At 42.0% G+C, this 20,298-nt stretch overlaps 1 protein-coding gene across 15 annotated transcripts in view; it reads right to left on the bottom strand.

Moving 5' to 3' along the window:
• Positions 1 to 20,298, bottom strand: part of ARHGAP17 (Rho GTPase activating protein 17) — a 96,352-nt gene that overhangs the window by 25,029 nt on the left and 51,025 nt on the right. For all 15 annotated transcript variants that reach the window (XR_010152315.1, XM_001164627.8, XM_063796888.1 and 12 more), the window contains 8 exons: positions 20,037 to 20,148; positions 15,759 to 15,827; positions 15,519 to 15,600; positions 10,442 to 10,569; positions 8,772 to 8,883; positions 8,130 to 8,211; positions 4,990 to 5,070; positions 3,066 to 3,179 (listed from right to left, as the gene is read on the bottom strand). Coding sequence is in view for 14 of the 15 variants with exons in the window: in XM_001164627.8 (XP_001164627.1) it covers positions 3,066 to 3,179; positions 4,990 to 5,070; positions 8,130 to 8,211; positions 8,772 to 8,883; positions 10,442 to 10,569; positions 15,519 to 15,600; positions 15,759 to 15,827; positions 20,037 to 20,148 (780 nt within the window). In the remaining variant the exon portion in view is untranslated. The remainder of the gene's footprint in view (positions 1 to 3,065; positions 3,180 to 4,989; positions 5,071 to 8,129; positions 8,212 to 8,771; positions 8,884 to 10,441; positions 10,570 to 15,518; positions 15,601 to 15,758; positions 15,828 to 20,036; positions 20,149 to 20,298) is intronic.

A 20,298-nucleotide genomic window follows, 5' to 3' on the forward strand; every position in this document is an offset into this window, starting at 1 on the left:
AGACCCTGGGGGCAGCAAAACCAGTCAGTCAACAATGCTGTGTCAAATGCTGGTTTTAAACTGGCCTGTAAAGAGGGTTGCACTTTCCCACTGGAATAGCATCACACATGGGTGGTAGCTATGTTCTAAGACTAAAGATTACTAAAAAGCAATTTTGCCTACGATATCACCAAGAACATGCATTGTTACAGTGTGTCTTTTATTTTTTATTTTTTTATTTTTTATTTTTTGAGACAGAGTCTCGCTCTATCGCCCAGGTTGGAGTGCAGTGGCGCTATCTCAGCTCACTGCAAGCTCCGCCTCCTGAGTTCACACCATTCTCCTGCCTCAGCCTCCCAAGTAGCTGGGACTACAGGCACCTGCCACCACGCCCAGCTAATTTTTTGTATTTTTAGTAGAGACAGGGTTTCACGGTGTTAGCCAGGATGGTCTCGATCTCCTGACCTTGTGATCTGCCTGTCTCGGCCTCCCAAAGTGCTGGGATTACAGGCGTGAGCCACCGCGCCTGGCAAATGTGCCTTTTATTATGTTGAAACCTGAGCCTCCCATTCACACGTAAGGTCATCATATATGTGGACTAGTCTCAAGATGAGTGTTCAGATGTTAATAGTGTCTGACGCCAAGGCTCAAAAAGAAGAAAATAAGTAGGCCAGACGCAGTGGCTCACACCTGTAATCCCAGCACTTTGGGAGGCTGAGGCAGTTAGACCAGGAGTTCAAGACCAGCCTGGGCAACATAGTGAAATCCCATCTCTACAAAAATTGGCCAGGTGTGGTGGCATGCATCTGTATTCCCAGCTACCGGAGAGGCTGGGGTGGGAGGATCGCCTGAGCCCAGGAGGTTGCGGCTGCAGTGAGCCATGATCACACCACTGCACTCCAGCCTGGAGAACAAAGCAAGACCTTGTCTCAAAAAAAAAAAGAAAGAAAGAAAGAAGAAGAAGAAGAAAAAAGTAAGAGTTATTATCACTGCTGTCAAGCTCCTGTTTCAGCTGAGAGTCAGAACACCACAAAAGCAAACCACCTGCAAAAGGCCTGACACTTTCTGGCCACCTACCAGGCTTCAGGTTCTTCACCTCGCTTAATTTTTACAACAACCCGTTATGAGGCCTACATGAGGACACTGGGTTCCCAAGATCGATCCCAGGTCTGACTGCCTCAAACCTCTCCTCTCCTATAACTCTGACCTCTCTTCCCACCAGAGTATTTTCACCCACTTTCCGACCAAGTAAAATTTCTTGCTCCTTTCAAATTCCAGCTTAAAACTGAAGCTCTGCCTGTAAATGATCCTTCCCAGCCTTCCTCCCATATGGAGTCTGATCAGTCTGTGTGCCTTAAAACTCTGCTGGATTAGGGAGGAACTGTCCTCTCCATCCTTTCCCATTTTTCTTTTAGGAGAGTACTGGAAAGCTAATAAGGGTTAATAAGGACACAGGCTCTGTATCCAGAACCTGGGCACACCAGTTCCCTGCTGTGTGACCTTAAGCAAATTACTTTTTCTTTCTAAGAGTCAGCGTCCTCATCTGCAAAAACAAGGACAACAGTATAAATGTCAATGATTCAACCTCTATTTGCTATATATTTCTAATCAATTTCTCCTTTATGTCCTCTATTCAAAAGGTTACTTCTGATTACTAAATGAGATCATCACAATGCCATCCACAGAGTGACAATTTCCCAGAAGCTTTCCAGCAGATCCCCCGACCCCTCCTCTATTCAATCTACATTTTGCAATGCCAATAAAGTTATCTAAGTGCAACTTAAGACATTATTCTGCTTAGGAACCTTAATGAATGACTCCCCACCACCCAGAAAATAAGTCCCAGACACTCAGTACAATGTGTGAGGCCCTTGAAGGCTCTGGCCTTCCCAGTCACAGCCTCATGTTCTCTGTCTTCAAGTTTCACGAAGCCATGTGACATGCCCATAAACGATGGAAACCAGGCCCTTTCAACAGTGTCTTGGCCCATCCAGGTCCTGGCTGTACGAAACTGTTAACTCATCAAGGTACAGCTCCAGTGCCATTCCCTAACCAGAGCTTTCCCTGACTTCTCAGCCTGAATTATGTTTCTTTACCTCTGCTGCCATCATACTTGATAAAGGGGGCAGAATACGCTATCCCAAAATATGCTCCTTAGGCATAGGATTATTTTGAGTTAAAGACACTTGAAAACCATCACATGCAAGAAGAGGGCTCCGACCTTCCTTTTTCATCCTGAAAGCAGGAGATAAACTCCCATGTGAAGGATGCTCTCCTTATACCAGGAGGAAAGAAACATTCCTAACACCAGGGACGGGAAGGCAAGGCTGAGGGAAACCTCCATAAACAAACCTTGCTGAACGAATCCTTATCTTCCTAGTCACTTCTCCACAACTAACTGCCCTAGCCCATGCTCCTTTGTCTGGTCACGTTTTCACAATTTACTTTTTGTCCAACTTCATATATAAGCATTCGGTTCCACCTGCTTCTTTGGATCTTCCTTTTCCTATGGGAACTCCAATGTCAGACATGACACTGATGCTTCAAATTCATCATAATATACGTGAAATCCCATTCCCAGTACTCCCAAGTTACTCTCCAAAGTGATGTGTTTTTTTATTAATGTGCTAAGTAGGCATGAATTAAATGGCTTCTCTGCTGGGCATTAAAATGTAAAAATCTGTATGCTTTCTCCTGTTAACCTGTCTTATGTCCATTTAGTTCTCAGGCCCAGCCAGACACCCTAAGAGGGTGGAAGTGCTACCCCTCCTACAATATCATATATACACACACATAAATATGTGTATTTTTCTTATCACTGTACTGTAGCCACTGAGCTATCTGACTGCGTAAGAGCAGGGGCATTTTGAGGACTGGGACAATGTCTCACACATCTTTGTGTCACCAACAGCTGGGACAGTACCCAGCTCACAGCTGTGTTCCAAGAATATCGGCTGAATGAGAAAACCAACTTCAGAATACCTTGAATTGATCTTAAACTAGAATGTGTAACCTGAGTTACATTTCTATGCATCCCATCAGGTGGGAAAGAAGAAATTCAAATGATACAGAGAAAGATGACTTACCCTTCATTTCTGGCCCATAACAAGTTAGGGCCTAACACAATCGCAATGTTGCTGGGAGTCATTTTATTCACATCGCTGGTCTGAGCAAGCTTTGCAAGGAACTTGATCAAATATCTAGGGGTCAAAAGAGAAGGGGAGGGTTTCTCCTCTGAAATAGCTACTGGAATGTTCTCTTCCTGCCCAGGTGCACAATCCCAGGTTGCTCAGGTGCTAACTGCAGAGGGTTCCTAAATCAGAATCTGGCTCAGGTGAAGCATTTTATACATTTCTTGTGTTCTTTGCTTCAGATAATAGACTAATTAGGGCTTGGAAGAAGAAAATAGGTTAAGTCTAAATCTCAGTGATTTGAACCTCTATTGGCTGTATATTTCTAATCAATTTCTCCTTTATGTCCTATCTATTCTACCCCTATTATAAGTTATAATGTGTTAATAGTGAGCTCAATATTTTTAAATACAAAAACAGACACAGTTATATTGCTTACAGGAAACTGTATTTGAAAACACTTTATGGTGGAATTATAAAAATATCCAATTTATCATATATACATACCTTATGTATAAGTACAGTCGTATAAAGGCAAAAACGTAAGAACAATCTATCAATAGGGAGCTGGTTAAATAAATCAAAGTATATCCATACAGTGGAGGACTATGCAACCATCATTACAAAATGTACTGAGAAGGAAAAATCTCCAAGATGTATTACGCAAATACCTTAAGCTGTCAAGCAAAAAAGGTGAGGGGGAGAATGACGTATACAATATACACTACCATTTGGTTTTTTAAAAAGGGGGTGTGAGAGAAAAAATACATAGGCAAGTATGTACACATGAATGTATTTGCTTACGTCTACATTAACTCTTGCTAAGAGGATATATAAGAAACTGTAAACACTGGATGCATCCCAGGAGAGGAACTGGGTGGCTGGGGTATGGGAACAGGAGAGAGATTTTTCATCGTATACCATTTGAATTTTGAACCATGGGAATGTGCTCCCTATTCAAAAATCAATTAGTAACAATTACAGAGTAAAATAAACAAAATAAAGAGCCAAACTCTCAACATACTAAGAAGTACTGAGTTCTCACCATATACACTGAATAGAGGAAGAGTATCTGTAATTCCAAGCTGGGTGAGTTAAATTAATCAAAGGGAATATTTAAAAGGCAGTATGTAGCTTAGCTTAGTAGGAGAGCCCAAGGCAGAATTTAAGGACAAGTAACATTCCAGGCATATCACCTGTAAAGTATTCTGACTGGTCACTTAATGTCACTCAAAACCAAACAAGGAAAATTTTCTAGGGGCACTTTCTAGAAAATTTTCTTTGTTTGGTTTTGAGTGACTTTACCACCTGAGGCCACTTTTTCCTTTTCTCTATACTTGTTCAAAGTTACATATTAAGTCAAAAGGAAAACAGAAGTTACATTACGGAAGTTTTGTCCCATGGTAAATTTTCTTAAAACCATAGTTATTCCACAAAGCAATATATAATCTCCATTCTTTGAAACTTTATTTAGTAAGATGATTTATACTTTAAATTAAGTAGCATATATAAAAGACATTACAGAATGTACAACTATTGATTAATTTTGCCTTTTAACATACTGGATGATTTGGACTCCAAACCCAACATACAGTCACTCAAACTTTTCACAAGAAATTTATTGCTAATAGCTGTAGTGGGAAAATGATAAGCCAACTTATGTATTAATGTCAGGCATGATACTGATGCTTCAAATTCATCATAATATACATGAAATCCCATTCCCAGTAGCCCCAAGTTACTCTCCAAAGTGATGTGTTTTTGTTGTTGTTGTTGTTGTTGTTTTTTAATGTGCCAAGTATGCCTGAATTAAATGACTTCTCTGCTGGGCATTAAACTTATCTTCACTCCAGAGTCATTGTAGCTCAATCATACATACCTAAAGTTAACAAAATTTTGTGGTGGCAACTTCTGACATGTTCTCCACAAGTCTTGAAGTTTTTTGTCTTGATCCTGCACACTGAGAACAAAAACTTTTAAGTACAACAATTTATTAAGACACCAATTATCTTATTAATATGCTACGTTAAAAATGAGGCCTCCATTTTGACAGAGAAAGCACAGTTGGAAAACAGCCCAGGCTATGGAAATAAACAGATTTAGAGTCAAATACCAATTAACTGTTTAACTCTGCACAGTTGGTTAACCTTCACTCTCTGGATGTGCAAAACAGGGTAAGTGTTGATTCTGCTGAACGATTTTGAGGCGTCTGTGACAAAACCACCTCCACCAATGCTTGGCACAGAAGAGACAAGACACTACTGAAAATTCTGTCTAGAAAAAGTGTATACTGACGTATGGCTTTACAGAACCCAAATTCTCCTACCCTCAAGCAGCCCAGCCACAGATCAGGGGGCTGAGCTCTGAGGCACCCAGACCTCTGGGTCTTTCCTCGCTTGCAATACTGCAAACCGGCTGCACATCAAGCAGCCCATTTCTGTTGTGAAGCAACTTAGTGGGTGCAGCTCACCAGCATGGCACATGTATACATATGTAACTAACCTGCACAATGTGCACATGTACCCTAAAACTTAAAGTATAATAAAAAATAAAATAAATAAATAAATAAATAATACCAACCAGAAAAAAAAAAAAAAAAAAAACAAGAATCCCAAGCCAATGTGATAACAACACAATAGAGAGAATAAAAGGATGTCAATATGGTGCAACGTAAGTTGTTACAAATATACAGGAAAAAAAAAAAAAAAGAGCTCTTGCACTCCACAGGCGCAACGTACAAACTTGCAGAGACATAAAAAAGGGGCAGTGAGGAGCCTGTAGAGCACGGCCAACTCTGCCCACTAGGGACCAAGAGTGTTAGAGGGGCCTCTATAACACCACTTTGAACGTGAAATATCCTCCAGAACAGAACCATTCTGGAGAACATGGATAGGGATTAAACATAATTACATTTTAGAGGCCAGTCGATGTGTTACTGGGATGGAAGCCCACCCATATTGACAATTCTCAACTACAGAATCAATACACCAACAGATAGACGCCTTCTTTTACAAGTTTATTTCCTTGTAATAAACAAGGAAATCTTTTATTGGGTAGGAGGCTAGCCAATAAAAGAAATCCCACAACTCTCTTCTACCTAACACTGATGTTGGATTCTACTGAATTCTGTCCCATAAACATTAATACTGACAGCAGGCTGGGCCCCAGGCAGGGTTCCAAGGATACGTGATGACTAAGAACTTGTCTCTGAACTTAAAAACCTCACCATCTACCAGGGACAAAGTCTCATTCCACAATTACAGAGAAAAGCTCAAATGCGGCTGAGCGCGGTGGCTCATGCCAGTAATCCCAGCAGTTTGGGAGGCCGAGGCAGGCAGATTGCCTGAGGTCAGGAGTTCGAGACCAGTCTGGCCAACATGGTGAAACCTTGTCTCTACTAAAAATACAAAAAAATTAGACAGGCATGGTGGTGTGCGCCTGTAATCCCAGCTGCTCGGGAGGCTGAGGCAGGGGAATTGCTTGAACCAGGGAGGTGGAGGTTGCAGTGACCCTAGACTGTGCCACTGCACTCCAGCCTGGGCGACAGAGTGGGACTCCAACTCAAAAAAAAAAAGAAAAGAAAGAAAAGAAAAAAGCTCAAATGCAAAACCTGGTTAAAGACACAAGCGATGGACTCACATCCACTGAAGTGTAACTGATCAGAAATAAGTGGCTCTTATTTGATCATGGCCTGCCTGCAGGGAACAGGGGCAGTGTCCGTAGACGGGGAAGAGGACAGAACAGAGGTGAGATTTGTTCCTCTTCCCTTAGTGGTGAGGAGTAGGCACTCTGGAGAGGAGGGGAGTCAGCGCCATGAGAAAAAAGACGAGGAGGTGGACTGGCCAGCCAAGCAGAAGCCTCTAGGCTTTTTAAACAAAGCTGTCCTGCTTAAAATCATCTGTTCCTAGACAGACTGAAGCTGAGGGTGGAGGGAAAGGGATGAAGTAGAGGAGTATAGCATTTGGGTCTGTCTGGTTTGAATTCTAGCTCTGTCAATTACTTGCTACTCTCCTGGCCCTGTTCCCTCCCAAGCCTCGGTTTCCTCTCTGTAAAATGTGGATCACAACATCATCTGCCTTTTATAACGTTAATTAAAGATTACAGGAGGTAATAGCTACAAAGATGAGTACAGTACTTAGCACAAGAAAATGCTCAGTAGATATTAATGTCATCATTACACAGCTGACAACACAAGGTCCACTTATATGCAAATTTTTCAATAAACATATAGGAAAATTCCTGGAGATCTCTGACAATCTGAAAAAACTCACAGATGAACTGCCACCCCTGAAACAGGAAGACCAACCCCTTCACTTTCTCTACTTCTTCAACCTACTCGACATGAAGACACGGATGAAGACCTTTAAGATGATCCACTTCCCTTTAATGAATAGTAAACACATTGTCTCCTCCTTACAATTTTCTTAATAGTACTTTTTCTCTAGCTTATCTATTGTAAGAATACAGTATATAATGCATACAACATACAAAATATGTGTTAATTGACTAGGTTATCAGTAAGGCTTCCAGTCAACAGTATGCTATTAGTTGTTTTGAGGGAGTTAAAAGTATACTTGAATTTGCAATTATGTAGGGTATCAATGCCCCTAATCCCCATGCTGTTTAAAGGCCAACTGTATTATCGCACAGGTGAGACTGCACACAGCTCAAAAGGCACACTGCCACGGGTCAGTAATGACCCCTATCCCCAGTTACAGGGCTTTCTTCAACATAAAGGGGGCTGGAAATTTGCAAATCCATTAATGTGGGTACCACTGTATGTCTTCATCCATCTAAATAACACAAATTTAAACCAATGCCTACGTGGTGACTTTCCTACACTAATAATTATAATACTTGATATTTTTATTCTAAACATAAATAAGAGCTGAGACATGTATTATTTAACAAATATGCTATTTTAATCTTATGATCCCTGAGAATAAAATGATTTGCAAATAGGGCACAATATCACTTCATTCCCTTTAACATTTACAACTCTGTGTTCTTTAAACTTACCTTGCAACTTGTGTCCATTCTTCATACAGATTAAAAGTCATCAAAGGTTCAGGCAATTCCCGTAAATAGGATTTTAAAGCACCTGAAATCATTAACACTCTCTTTGAGTATGAAAAAGGGGTAAGGCTAGGAATCTTGGGACATATTATTTTGCAAATTGAAATGATCTCAATAACGATCTTCCAAGGTGTACATAACAAATCATAAGTTGGCAAGAGTTGTTAGAGACTAAAATGTTCATAAAACAAATTCAATCTCTTGCAAAAAAAAGTTTTAAGAGATCAATTACAAATAAAATTAGTTTTAAAGTCATCCCCTTAACAGACATAATTTCTCCAGGTAGAAAGGAATTTGGTGGGGGGAGACTGTGAAAGATGGGAAGAAAATACAAATATGTCTCCAAATATTTGCATTATAAGCTACTCTCTCCTTTAATCATCAAAATAGAAAAACAAAAAAGGAGTAAAGAAGACACTGTGTACATTACATTGTATATACACTAAGGAATTGTAGCAAGAGCCACTTCGGTTTTGTCACTTAAACCTGTAACTGAAATTGGATTTTAACTGACCATCTGTCTGAGACAGAACCTGCCCACCGCCTTGAGGGTGACTTGATTTGCAGACACTCTTTGGCGCTCACCTGCTACAGCATGGGGGTCTGAATAGAACTCATCCAGGTGAGAAGTAGAACAGTCCAAAGCAGCTTTCAGCTTCTTTAACTTGGAGGCCCCAGCCCCAATTCGGAAAAGGCCCTAAAGATAATGAAAAGCCATCAGCATCAAGTGCAGGTTGGGACACTCAGACTAAGTGGCAGTGTGTTCTGATTGGTATTTCCTGACTTCCGCTCACCTCCCGTCTATGAAAGCAGTGTTACTGCCTGCCCTGCAGGGCTGTCAGGAGGAATGACGAGGGCTGAGCACGTACCCAAGCACAGGGACAGGCAGGAAGAAAATTAATCTAGGCAGGGTTTCTTAGGCTCAGCACTATGGACATTTTAGGCTGGATGATTTTTTGTTGGAGGTTGTCCTGTGCCCTGTAGGATGTTTAGCAGCATCCATGGTGACATGGTTTGGTTCTGTGTCCCCACCCAAATCTCATGTGGAATTATGATCTCCAGTGTTGAAGGCAGGGCCTGGTGGGAGGTGACTGGATCATGGGGGTGGATTTCCCTTTTGCTGTTCTTGTGATAGTGAGTGAGATCTCACATGATCTGGTTGTTTGAAAGTGTGTAGCAACTCCCCCTTTGTGCGCATGCTCGCTCTTTCCCTCCTGTTCCACCACGTGAACACTGCCTGCTTCCCCTTCCACCATGACTGTAAGTTTCCTGAGGCCTCTCAAGCCACGATTCCTGTACAGCCTGTGGAACTGTGAGTCAGTTAAAGCTCTTTTCGTCATAAATTACCCAGGCTCAGGTGGTTCTTTATAGCAGTGTGAGAATGGACGAATACACATGGCCTCTACTACTAGATGACAGTAACACCTCCTCTTCTCAGTTGTGATGATCCAAAATACCTCCAGACCTTGACAAATGTCTCCTGGGGAGCAAATCTGGCCCCAGACAAGAAGCACCAATGTAGGCTGTTAGAAGGGGAGTGGCTGGAAGCAAACACAAGGAGGGCTTCCGGGATGTTCTTTGATCTGAGCGCCGACTCCATGGGTGGGTTTAGTCATGCAAGCGCATCAAGCTGTACACCTATGATATGTATGCTTTTCTGTATGTACGTTCTATTTCAATACAAAGCTTTAAAAAGGAAAAAAAAAGCCTTGCACTTTGATTCTAGCTCCGACCTGGTGTAAACTCCCTGCATGCTGACTTCCTTATTTATACAAGAAGAGTAATAAAAACTCCCTTATTTGGTTCATGGGGGGTTTGGGGTAAGAATCCCGTAAAATTAAGTATGTAAATGACCTCCACCCAAAAAAACTGCATAATACTATGCAAATGTAAACTAAAGCTCCTTAGCCCATTAGTGCGTCATGAAATCTACTGTCACAAATCACAACCAGAGTTTTAAATGAAACAATCAAACAGGACACAAAGAGGTCAGGGTGTACCACAATCAGGAAAGGTAAACATTGTTTTGTAAACCCTTTGTTTCATTCATAGACAGATAAGTATCATAGGGAACAGGGTTGCAATTTAAAATATGGATCATGGTGACAAAAGCTTGAAAGCCACTGTTCTACACAAAATGGACAATGGCTGTATAACTAAGCAGGGGTGGACAGGGGGCTGGCGGGGAGCATGGTGCTCTGGGTACAACAAGGGGCATGGAGACTTGGTGCACAGGATCACGAAGCTCCCCTCACCTCCTCCTTCATGCCTGTCTCCAGAAGCAGCATGACACAGGCTTCAATGGGCAGCGCAATCTCGCGCCCGCTCCTCTTCAGGTGTTCTTCTAGGGGAGTCCCAAAGGCTGGTTTTTCCGCCCACTTATCTAGAGCAGCAAATTGTTCAGTTAGACACCCAACAAACTCACGGCATTACCAAGCTATTTTCTCCCCAACTACCCAATGGGCTTTTCTAGCCGACTGGTAGCTGAGGCTGTGGAAGAGGGGATACATCTGTTCTACTTGCTTTTGTTATTTGCCATCTACTGGAGCAGCAAACTATGGACCAGGCTGGGGCGGTTACTTGTGGAACAGAAGCCTGAGCGCACCTAGATGGCACCAACTCAGGCTGCCCAGAAGCTGCAGTGGCGCGCTGTACCTGCACCACACTTCATTAACACACGCCAGCGGGTTTAGTGGGCTGCCTTGCACCAAAAGGAAGATTCGCCAGAGCATACTGTTTCATTGAAAAGAAATTTATTCTAGCCATGCAAAGCCTTCTAGCTAGAGGACAAGAAATAGATTCTTTGCTATGCAAAAATGGAAATAATCTCTGAAAATTTCAAACACAAGTTAAGCATCTGTCATACAAGACTGGAGATGGCCAACGTGAACTCTCCACGTTGCAGTTACTCTCCATCAGATGCGACATCTCCGCGGCATGCAGTGCTTCAGAACACCGCATCCCCAAACAGCTCCGAAAAATTCTGAATGGAAAGAAATGCAGTATCTGCAGCCCTAAAGCAGCTGAAGGCTATGCTGATGGCAGGAAAGCCATATTTTAGATTATCTTCAGGTTATGAGGCAGCTTAGCACAAATACAATGAAGCAGTAAAATAGAAAGAAGAATTTAGAGAATGGACATATGAATTAGAATAAGAAGTATCTGGTTGAGTTTGGCCTGCCTGTGCAAGCTGCAGAGATCTAGTGCTATCTGAGCAGCTCGCAGAAGCAAAGGAGGGCAAACCAGTTGTGAAAACTGCTCCAGGGAGAGACACTTAAATCTTTCCAACAACAGGAAGGGTTCATGTCCTTCTCTGCACCTTTACTGACCATTGGTCCCTTAGCAGCTCTGCTGTTAGAAAGCTGGGTTGGAAGAAGGCAGTATGTACTCTGGTGTGTCCTCTTACACTCTCTCCCATGTCACAGCAGGGGTAGATTTGCACATGGGGAAGGAAGAAAAATAAAATCCCACAAATCCATAGAACCAAGAGCTTGCAGAAAGGTAAAAATGGATGGAAAGAGCAAGAGGTAAAGACTGAAGAAAGGGGTGAGGGAAAGGAAGGTGGGGGACAAAAATGAGGTGCAGGCCACCAGCCACTCTCAGAATTGTGGGGAGCCCTCCTCATCTCTGGCCCAGCCCCAGCCGGGGAATTTCCAATAGAAAACGCATCTGGGGGTCTGGACCTTCCCAGAGGTCAAATCTTACCTGAAATACTTTGTCCCTTTTATCTAAAGCAATAATTTACAACATGGGCTGAAAATGGCCGCGTGAGCCTTCCACTAGGGGATGCCCTGGAATCACCCAGGGGGGTTCTGCAAATGACACCCGCCATTGCCTTCACCACAAGCCCAACCCTGTAATGCTAAGGGGCGGGCATGCTTCAAACCTCTGCTGGAACTTTCTAGTAAACACTGGACCGAGTGTACCCCACCCCCCAAGCCTGGTATAATGTTGACAGAGGGTGCAAGTGAGAACCACTGACCTAGAAGCAAGTCATAAGGCAAATTCCATCTCAGGCACTGGCCTCTCAAACAACAGACCTACTATGTGTCAGGTACTGCAGGAGGCATGTAAAGTTCACAGAGACTCCCCACCCTCAGGAAGAGGGCAATTGAATTGTGAAGGGAATATAAGACACACATGTAAACACAGAACAGTCAATAACAAGACAAGACATATTTGCTAAGTCATGGCAGATCGATGGTATAGACAAGGGTTGCAAATGCAATTGTCTAGAGGAGTCGGATAGGTAGCACAGGGGCACAAATCCTGCTGGGAGTGCACGATCTGCCGACAGGCGATAACCACTCCTCTGCACCAAACCAACACTGCCACGTGGAAAAGCAAAGCCAGTGTTGCCAGATGTTCTCAACTTTCAGGAGAAGCCAGAAATCGGAATTGTTACATCAAACCATCTGGTTTTCACATGATGACAACCAACTTTTAACAATTTTTAATGAGATATGGCTGTTTGCGACTTCTGGTGTAGACCATAAATGCTGGCACAATTCAAGAGGCAAAGTGTTTGCCATTGGCTTCAGTTGTCAGAGAAGGCTTCTCAAAGGAAGTGAGGTTGGAGGGGGTCTCATGAGACGGACAGAGATTAAACAGGCTGAAAAACGGACAAACACATCTTTGTGAGGGGCAATCAGCGGAGAAAAGATCAGGAATTGTGAGTCTGAGAATTTACATCTTATCCCAAGTTCACGCCAAGGCCGTGAGAGCATGGAGCAGAGTGGGCCAGGGGAAGAGAGGATGGCAGAGCCTAGGGCGAAATGGACAGAACCCAGGCACTGGATGGAAGAGAGGAAGGAGAAAAGGGTTCCAAGGTTAAGACCTGAATCACTTGGAGAAAGGTGATATAAGGGAGACAAGAAGGGAGAAAAGGGACAGTTGGAGTGGGGAGAGGACTGGTTTGCTTTTTGAGTTTAAGGTGAATGGTGTTCATCAAAGGGAACCGATGCTTAGGAGGCTGCAAGGATTAAAATGCAGGTAAGAGGCAAAGCTGTCCAAGTAAGGGGATTTCTAGGGAAAAGGGGGCGAGGAAGTGAGGGTGGGAGAGAACAGAGGTGCAAGGACTGGACCTCAGAAAAGGCTGACTTCTAGGGTGGAGACAGAAATGAGCAATATATAATCCTTCTTGAAGAAAAATTTTTAAAAAGAAATGGAGCAATGCAGAGTCCTCACAATGAAAGAAGACAGTCGAGTGGCGTGAGGAGACAAAAATGAATAAGGAAGGGATGGCCCATGCCGGGTCAAATGCCAGGATCTGACGGGTGGTTGCTGGTCCTTTGAAAACTGCAGTATGCTTTGCTCTTTTTTCCTAAACAGCAGAGGGATTGGGGGTAGACACAAGAGTGCAAAGGATTCAGGGGTAGGAAGGTGGTAAGAAAATGCAGGTGGCAGGCAGGAAGGGGTCATCTGAAGTACCCACCAGAAAAAATGAAGGAGAACCAGATTAAACAGGACGCTGTGTTCAGGTCAGGAAGGTACCAGATTACCACCAACTGACCATGAATGTGACACCAGAGTCCACGGAGGTGAGGGGGCTGTGGGGGCAGGTCACACTTTTTTTATATAGTAAGGACAAGCTAAGTCTTTCTGAAAACAGAGAAGACGGCAAGGAAAGAAGAGACAGAACTAAGATGAGAGGCAGGTACAAGGACAGGCAGAGGTGGGAGGGGTTGAATTGCAACTCGGTAAAGGGTGACCTCAGCAAGAAGGACAAATCGCACTTTCTCCACGGGCTGTTCCATCCTAACCTCTTTCCTGCCCCATCCCCACTCTCCATGGCTTCCTGATGTATTTCTCTAGGGAAAACACCCTTGGGAAAAAAACAGAATGAGAGTTCTAGTCTAGCCTGGGCAATAGAGTGAGACTTTGTCTCTTTAAAACAAACAAACAAACAAAATGTGAAAAAAAATCCAATCTCTCGTTTTTCCTCTTGTTAATCAACTTTTTCAAATCAGACTCTCAGCCACTCACAGGCTAAAATGATGATTTGTCTACTATTTTGTCCTATGCGGGGCCCAGCCCACAGCAGATATCTCATAAATATATTTTCTTGGTGCTCTGAACTTGCCCAGCAAGAGTCTGTCCCTAGAAAGGTGGGAACATTTTCCAGAGACCTCGTTCCTTTGCACTGTGACTCAACACCATCCTCCATGAACTAATAATCTTGATTATTTGGGAAGGCAAGGGCAATGGTTGAGAAAATCAGACACACTGCCCCTGAGAATGCTGAAGATCTGACTATATGGTCAGGCAAGACATAAAATTTTATAATTCCATAATCCCAAAATTTTCAGGCACAAAGCCAGAACCTGTGAGGATCTCCTGGAACTTAGCGGGAGAAGAAGTCGCATTCTTGAAGGTGCTGGTATGTATGCACATCCACAAAGCATCCCCCCCACAACACACACAGACACACGCTCGGTCTCAAAATCACAAAGTCATCCCACTCAGCACCTGGCCTGATCCCCTTTCAGCTCAAGACCAGTGGTTCTGCAGAGGAGCATAAGCTCCAAATGTCAGGTCTACACCACAGGTGAAATAGATCCAAAGACGGCCGAGCAATTTCTGACTCAACAGCTGTGCTCATCTCTGCTGGTAAATGCTCTAATGGTAAATCAGAGAGACACAGCATCGAAAGCTTTAGGGAGAAAAAAAAAAAAAAAAAAAAAAGCAGCTTTAGATGCCCAACTTAAAATTCAACATAAGGGGAAAGTTCAGTCTACACCTAACTTGCAGATACAATCTGCAGTGTGCTTGAATATGATAGGAGAAATATTAATGGTGATAAGAACAAAAGCTTAGTATAAAGACAAAGGAGGAGTCTGAACGAAGCGACCACGGTCTTAGGATTCAATCACACTTATTATTAAGTGTGACGTGCATGATGTGGCATCAAGTACTGGCTTCTCTTTTGGAAAGTCCAAAATATTTTCCCTAGAATGGATGCTCTTGGAGTCACACGGCCAGAATTAAGTCCTGTGGAACAAATAACTGATGTGGAAAAGGATCATTCAATGCTGGACTTTTTCAAGCCTACAGAAGATGGGAAAACACACAGGCGCTCCCCAAAGAGGCCAGCTTTCTCTTCAACTGAAGGTTTCAGAAGAACTACAAATGTTCCATTAGTGTGTTAATTTGGGTTTGGAAGAAATTAGAGAATGCAGCAAGGAAGATGAAATTATGCCGGGAAACAGTACCCTCCTAGGCAGAGAAGCTTTATCCCAAGGACGTGCATGCAGAGGAGTCAGGGTGAAGAAGAACCCAGGCAGAGGTGGCAGAGGCAAGAAGGAAGCATCAGCCGCACGCGGGTTACATTACCTTGATGGGCTCGCATTTCGGGGAGGGTCTTTTCTAAGACTGCTAATGCTTTTCTATGGTAATCTGCTTGGGCTTCTAATAACTGAGAACAGACCCACATTCAAAAACAAAAGTAACGTTAGCATCGGATGGACACACACACAATGGCTGAGCAAAACTAAAAATGAAATCTTTTGCAAAAAAGCTAAAATGACTCCATTTTAACAATGCTTTAACATTTTCTCAAGGGAAGATGCTTACCGTAACAAAGAATTTGCCATACTCCCCTTCTTTGGCCATAAAGTTGTACATGTCTGCTGCAAGTTGATCCTGGGTAAATGGAAGATAAGAGGTTATTGAAGAAAAAAGAAGTGAAACAAAATGGCATCTGAGAACAATCTCTGTGAGCTCTTAGATGAAAAAGTGATGGAAAGCACCACAGATTAAATGTCCATCAACTGCCTGGTACAACCATACAGAAAGAATAAGGAGGCTTCTTACATGACTGACAAAGAAAGATCTCCAAGATATATTTTAACACATCTGTTTAAGAAGCAAAGTACAGAGCATTACTTATGGTGTATTAACATTTGGGTTAAAAATGGGGTGGAATGGCCGGGCACGATGGCTCACGCCTGTAATCCCAGCACTTTGGGAGGCTGAGGTGGGCAGATTACCTGAGGTCAGGAGTTTGAGACCAGCCTGGCCAACATGGTGAAACCCCGTCTCTACTAAAAATACAAAAATTAGCCAGGCGTGGGGGCGGGCAGCTGTAATCCCAGCTACTCGGGAGGCTGAGGCAGGAGAATTGCTTGAGCCTGGGAGGTGGTGGTTGCAGTGAGCTGAGATCGTGTGCCACTGCACTCCAGCCTGGACGATAGAGTGAGACTCTGTCTAAAAAAAGGCTGGGTGTGGTGGCTCACTTTGGGAGGCCAAGGTGGGCGGATCACAAGGTCAGGAGATTGAGAACATCCTGACTAACACAGTGAAACCCTGTTGCTACTAAAAATACAAAAAATTAGCCAGGTATGGTGGCGGGCACCTGTAGTCCCAGCTACCTGGAAGGCTGAGGCAGGAGAATGGTGTGAACCCGGGAGGCAGAGCTTGCAGTGAGCCGAGATTGTGCCACTGCACTCCAGCCTGGCAACAGTGCAAGACTCCGTCTCCAAAGAAAAAAAAAAAGGCAGGGGGTGGGTGGAAGGGTATGTCATATTTTTATTTTGTTTTTATTTATTTTTTTGAGATAGAGTATCACTCTGTCACCCAAGCTGAAGTGCAGTGGCACAATCTTGGCTCACTGAAACCTCCACCTCCGGGGTTCAACGAATTCTCCTGTCTCAGCCACCCTAGTAGCTGGGATTACAGGCGTGCGCCACCACACTTTTTGTATTTTTGGTAGAGACAAGGTTTTGCCACGTTGGCCAGGCTAGTCTCAAACTCCTGGCCTCAAGTGATCCACCCACCCCAGCCTCCCAAAGTGCTAGGATTACAGGCGTGAGCCACCACACTCAGCAATGTCATATTGTTATTGTCACATATGTATAAAAATATGTCTTGACAAAAAAACAAGAAATTAGTACAGTTATTACCTATTGGGAGCAATGGAAATTAGGCAGGAGGAGGATAATGGTAGAAGAAAGACTTCACAGTACACTGTTTTACACTTTTTCATATCTGACCTAATGTAAATGAATTACATATATAAAAATTAAACAATTTTGTGAACAGTGACAGGCTGAGTGTGGTGGCTCACACCTACAATCCCAGCACTTTGGGAGGCTGAGGTGGGAGGATTGCTTGGAGCCAGGAATTTGAGAACAGCCTGGACAACAGAGCGAGACCTAGTCTCTAAGTAAAAAAAAAAAATTTTTTTTTTTTTTTTTCTTTTTGAGATGGAGTCTTGCTTGCTCTGTAGCCCAGGCTGGAGTCTGGTGGCGCAATCTTGGCCCACCGCAACCTCCATCTCCGGGGTTCAAGCGATTCTCCTGCCTCAGCCTCCTGAGTAGCTGGGACTACAGGCGCATGCCACCATACTCAGCTAATATTTTTCTGTTTTTCAGTAGAGATGGAGTTTCATCATGTTGGTCAGCCTGGTTTTGAACTCCTGACCTCAAGTGATCCTCCCATCTCAGCCTCACAAAGTGCTAGGATTACAGATGTGAGCCACTGCACCTGGCCAAAAAAAAATTTTAAGTGACAGATTAGGCAATTAGGTACATATTTCCAATCTTCAAATATAAATATACATAGGAATTTTATTTATATATATATATATATGAAAATTTATATGCCGGAAAATATATACGTAGAGAGAGTTTTTTTTTTTTTAATGTAATGACTTCTGTTTTTGGCATCAAGGTACACAAATTAATGTGAAGGGCCTCCCATTTATGACAAAAACTTGGAAATGCTAGTTAGAAGTAATGAACATCCTTTTATAATAACTGGGAAAGCAATAAAGTAAATTCCTTGATTCCCCTCAACCCCACCATACACACACACACAAAGAGAGAAAGAAGAAAAAGAAGCAGAAAGAAAGAAAAAGTCAGAATGCTAAGCATCAATGGAAGCTGGAGATGACCTGGGGCAGATTTGTGCCAGTCTTGGTGACCAAGGTGTCTGAAGCCTTGGGGACTAGTAAGGAGAAACAAGTACACATATATCATGCATAAAGATAAGATTCCTGAAGAACTGTACTCTCAACGAAACAACAGATTAGAACAAATGCACTTAGCATCACATGGAAATCATGGGGAAGTATGTCTGTTTTGGAATGGGCTTTAGGTCTGAGAAACATTGGCCAAGAGATTTCACAAAACATAGGCCTGCTTTCAGGAGGGTTTAAAGTTTAAATTTACTGACATGTGGTCCCAGAAACCCCAAACTGATTTAAGTTTAATTAAAAATGGACCTGGACTGGTAATACTCTCTGGGAAGTCTCATTCCCAATCCCTGATAGTCCCACAGATAAAGCCCCTCTTAAAATGAGTTCAAATAATTACAAAACACATGAGGAAATAATCCACCACAAGCAGACACCTACCACTCTCACAGAGAATTTCAGAAAACAGAATTAACAGAGATTATTAAATAAGTATATTTAAAATGATTTAAAAGAAAGAAACACTAGAAAAGAATAATGTAGTATCAAAAAGGGCAGATTTGAATAATTAGAACTTCAGAAATGGAAAATATAGTCAATGAAATTAAAAACTCAGTGTTATTTGAATAGCAGATCAAACATAGCTAAAGAGAGAATCAGTGAAACAGAACATAGATCTGAGGAAATTACCCACAAGCTAAGCATAAAGAGAGAAGGAGGCAGAAAATATTTTCTTAAGTTTTTACCACTTGAAATACTGATAAGTGTGGAAGGTGAGAGAACAGACATCAGCCCGTGATGACTTCCTAAACCTCTACCCAAATTTGTGTGCAATAAGTAGGCAATAGCCAAGATCTAGGTTAGACCAGATATTAAGAAGACTGCTGGGTAAATGACACTGACAAAGCTACAACTCTTCAGACCACAAATAAGCCAATGTGACATTATTTTAGTAGAAGCATTTATCTGAATATCATCTTTTAAACATAAAAACTTTTTAAAACAAAGGCATAACTTTGTGAGTTTAGTTTTAATTTCTACCCACTATATTATTTTTATATTTTTCTTATATTTCTACCCACTATATTATTTTAAACAAGTCATTTAATTGCAGTTAACTGATCAAGGTTTGCTATTTTGAAAAGCAAAGTATGTCATGACCTAAATGAACTAAAATATAACAGTCTTAATATTAGCAGGAAATAAAAAACAATTTTTTTAAAACAATGAAAAATAAGAGCAGGAAAAGTCTAAGTCAATCCAGACTTAAGACTCTAGATTGTCAAGACTCCCCGAAGACCTATTCCTTTACCATTTCAAATAATTCCACCTCAAATAACATTCAGAATGAACATCTATCTACACAGGTGGATGCAGAGAGAATGAGATCACTTGACCATCTAATTAATCGGTAATTTATGAGATAAAAAGCTCTATTTCTCCCAAATTACAAACCAATTGTTCAAGCAACATTTTAAAAGTAATCCTTATCTTCTCCAAGGACATATGAGCCATTTACTGTATATTAAATTTTACATTATAGCATTCATTCCAGAAAACCTATACTATTTCACTGATCTATTTTAATGCTTCTTATACAGTTTTACTTCTTTTTTCTTACTTTTGTATTTCTTATGCATTTTTAATCGCTGTAATTTTATTATATGTTTTGCTATGGTTTTCTTTCCTTTTTTCTGACTTCATCTTTAAATAAGCTTAGACATCTTGTCAAGTTTTTAAAAATATCCTATTTGAAATTTAAAATGTTTTATTCTGATCATAAAATAATATAGTCTTAGAGAAGAATAAAACCTACCTTTAAAATCATTCAAAATATTCTGATAGAAATTATTTAAAACATTAAGTAACTTACATTTGAACTTTCATCCCTCATTTGCAAAAACTGAAAAGATACATTCATCAAGGAATTCTCATACCTTGCACTGTTCTACTTTATTTCCAGCTTCATCCATCTCTTCCTTTAGAGTATCTATTTTTGATGGAAGCCCCTGAAAGTTGGTTCCTGAGGATTTGTGAGCTTGGTTCCACCTGCAAAACAAAGGGGTCGCCAGCATCTGAGAACCAGCTGTGTATACTCAACAGCTGGAGGCAGGACCTGGTGGAGATAGAGCCTTCCCCACAATTGATTCTACCTGGAAGGGGTATCACTGCCCAGGATGCCAACTTCTCTTGAGCTTA

The sequence above is a fragment of the Pan troglodytes genome, chromosome 18, assembly GCF_028858775.2.
Source record: "Pan troglodytes isolate AG18354 chromosome 18, NHGRI_mPanTro3-v2.0_pri, whole genome shotgun sequence".
Taxonomy (NCBI): Eukaryota; Metazoa; Chordata; class Mammalia; order Primates; family Hominidae; genus Pan; species Pan troglodytes.